At 37.1% G+C, this 3,494-nt stretch overlaps 1 protein-coding gene across 2 annotated transcripts in view; it reads right to left on the bottom strand.

Moving 5' to 3' along the window:
• Nucleotides 1-3,105, bottom strand: part of sdf4 (stromal cell derived factor 4) — a 9,480-nt gene extending 6,375 nt beyond the window's left edge. The window contains exons 1-2 of one of the 2 annotated variants that reach the window (XM_010769027.1): nucleotides 2,907-3,105; nucleotides 693-1,009 (exon numbers count right to left, since the gene is read on the bottom strand). In XM_010769027.1, coding sequence (XP_010767329.1) covers nucleotides 693-1,003 — 311 coding nt within the window. In that variant the 5' untranslated portion in view covers nucleotides 1,004-1,009; nucleotides 2,907-3,105. The other variant, XM_010769028.1, reaches the window with a different exon arrangement.
• Between the last annotated feature and the right edge of the window lie 389 nt (nucleotides 3,106-3,494).

Here is a 3,494-nt window from a genome sequence, read left to right as displayed (position 1 = left end):
TTTTCTTAATTCTCTGTCAAAGCGTCTTTGAGTTTCATGAAAAGCGCTATAAAAGTCCCATGTATTATTATTATTATTATTAACCTGCACTATTTACTTGCCTGGACATTGGAGTTATCACTGCGTAAGATTCTCTACCTGCTGACTNGAGATTTTCACAAAGTAAGACATTCTGTCACAGTCAGGACATTCAGCATTCCTGAACGAGACGCTTGTGCTGCAGAACGAGCAAGAGAAGGGAGTGTTGTGAAATACAAAGTTTCACTTCAGAAAAAACACGAGTAGCTGTATTTAAATGAAGAGCTGGAAGAAAAAAAAGCTTTGCAAACATTTAGTGTCGTTTTACAGGTTGTTACCGCCAAGATGAGATGAGTAAAAAGGCCTCTTCATATTTCTTGATCTAATATAGCGTGGCTAAACCAAAAAGAAACTCAATATTCAAACGACTNAAAGTTTCACTTCAGAAAAAACACGAGTAGCTGTATTTAAATTTAGAGCTTTTACTCATCTCAAAACGACACGAAATGTTTGCAAAGCTTGTTTTTTTCCAGCTCTAAATTTAAATACAGCTACTCGTGTTTTTTCTGAAGTGAAACTTTGTATTTCACAACACTCCCTTCTCTTGCTCGTTCTGCAGCACAAGCGTCTCGTTCAGGAATGCTGAATGTCCTGACTGTGACAGAATGTCTTACTTTGTGAAAATCTCAATCAGCTTCTTCCTGTTCCTCCTCGGCTCCGAGTCCTCCTCAAATTCCTCGATCTCTTTCCCCAGGAAAACCTCCTGGTGGAAGTCCTTGTTGAGGTGGCCGTCCATCTCCATCTTCACCCCGTTCAGGTGGTCCGGGGGGAGAATCTCGTTGTCGTCCTTGCCTGCCGGAGACTTTTCTTTAACCGCCGACATGTTGGCAGGCCGTGCGTTAACGTCTACGGTGAGTAGCAGGACGCAGAGCAGCAGGGACACCGACAGCAGGTTCCTGCACCACAGTTTCCTCCAGACAGCCATAGTTACCTGAAGATGGAACAAGTGTTTGGTTACGTGAGCCAAGTCTTTACATAAAGCTATCAACTAGTGAAGGGAAGATTATACCAAAGCTTCACTCCTTTTAAACAAACAGTTCTGCTACATTGTGTTGGTGCTTATGTTAAAGATAAACACATTTGGCAACGCCCTCTTAGGAAATAGTGGGAGGTCTTTAATCTCCCAGCCAATGGGATCCGCTGGGTGGAGTCCTATCTAGAGTGCTGAACCTGTATGTCTAATGCTTCAGGAAGCGCTTCATACAGTCGGACCATTTTGAAAGTTTTACAGCTGGCCTGATTGATCTTACATTTTCAGGATAAGAAAAGAGGTCACTTATGAGAATTATAGCAGCATATAGTTGAAAGACATTCATTTAACATAAGCAAATCTATGAGAACATGTCTATCTGTTACCGAATCATGTAAAAAAGAAAAATGCACTAATTGAATAAACATTGTTCTTCCATCACAACATGACTAATATGAAATGTAACGTATACACCTTTAAGAAAACTCACACACAGTGGACATTGGGTCTAAATTACACCAATAAGTTACATAAGGCTTTTACATGTAGGATTTTTCAATGATGCATTATTTGAGTGAGACATGTTTCACTAGAAAGTACCATCTACATTTGACAGAAGTGATAACATTGGCTTTTGTTTTGAGCAAGGTGCTGTAATGTTTTGGCTAGTTTTGAACGTTTTACAAACCAACAGACCTAATTATTCGCTGAATTTGAGGCCCCAAATCTTCTTATATTTTTCTGGAAGCCCTACAACTTTATAAAGCCTTATCTTCTCAACACTAGTATCAACCATAGACTGTATATATATATAATATATCAAAGTCAGCTATGATAATAGATAATGATGCAATATCCTGACACACCCTGAACTGACTTTATTTCTGTTACACATTTGAGGTACTTTACTTCTTTCTCTTTTTTTTTTTTAAATACTACTTTACTACATTTTGAAAGCCAATTTTGTACGTTTTACTCTACTACATTTATTTTTGACAGATGTAGTTAATGGTTACTTTAGAATTTCAGATTTTGACACACAATACTTAGGAAAACTTTTTTTTTTAAATGATTATTTGGAATAGATAACGTTATATTTAAGTCACTCAAACCATTAGTGGGTTAACAGACGTTTTTATGTTCAAAATATTTCACAGATCAAACTTCTTAAATATGAAGATTTTTTGCTTTTGCTCTAACATATTTTACAATGTTTAGATATTTTGAATGAGTTATTTTACCCCTAATACTTTAAGTACATTTACCTAATCGTACTTGAACTCAATTTAACTCAAGTACCATTCTTAATGCAGAACTTTCACTTGAAATTGAGTATCTTTACAGTGTGGTAATACAGTAATACTTTTACTCAAATAAAGAATCTGAATACTCACTGTAAATAACTCAGTTTAATAGGTAAACAACAAACTTGAACGAGTCCGTTTGATGTGTACGGAAACCTGACGTGTACTTTGAACGCAACACAACTTAGCTGTCAAACCTTGACTTCTTTAGTTCACGTAATTTTGTATAACCTTAAATCCTTATATACCAGCAGCTAGTCGCGTGCTCTTGAGTCAATTAACTGTAAATTAACGTAAACAACGATTAGCTTCGTGACGTCAGACGAATTATTGTTGCAGTGCAGGTGAATCTAAGCTAAATATGCTAACACAAGCTAACAAAACAAGGTAAATTAACACTACCTGGATTATGTGAATAGTATACAAAAAGAAAATTAGACCAACCTGTCAAGAAGGAAGACCAACAAACGATACAGTGAGTAAAGTTGAAAGGACTCTGTATGTTTAGAGGTAGCTAGCTGGCTAATGTTCGCTGTACTTCCCCAATCACATACCTGCAATTTCCAGTCAGCTGTCAGAAACAGTTCCTGTACACGTGGCTCTCTCCCCCACAAACACTCCTACACCTAAATGTGGGTCGGGTCTAAATAATCCAATGAAGAGACACGAGGTAAAAAAGTCCTCTGAGGTATTCCAGTTGGCGTTAACTCACACAAGCTGTCAGTTGAGTCAGTTCCTGGCTAGATGCTAATGTAGCTATATTTGTTTTGGCAAGGTGACCATATTTACATGTTTCACTTCCGGGTGGCACTTTCAAAATAAAACCAATGCTGACCAATGTAGTCAAGATTCAAGAAGTTCCAAGTTTGTATCCAAGTTTTATGTGGGAATATAAGTGAATGGTTGACATAGCCCAAAACATGTTGGCTAATAGATAATTGGTGAGATAACGGCAAACACAATGCACAAAAAGGTGACTTGCTAAAAACCAATGTTTAACATATTTAGCTAAATGCAATGGATACCTGGTTGAAATAGCTAATGACAGGCTTAAGTGATGGATAAACAGATGGAATAGTTAGCTTAGGCTAAAGGCGAAACTGCTAAAACAAACGGATATGTTTAAAATAAATTGTAAGGTT

The sequence above is a fragment of the Notothenia coriiceps genome, unplaced genomic scaffold (assembly GCF_000735185.1).
Source record: "Notothenia coriiceps isolate Sejong01 unplaced genomic scaffold, NC01 NC01_scaffold00006269, whole genome shotgun sequence".
NCBI lineage: Eukaryota > Metazoa > Chordata > Actinopteri > Perciformes > Nototheniidae > Notothenia > Notothenia coriiceps.
This window is presented reverse-complemented; position numbering and strand designations above follow the sequence as displayed.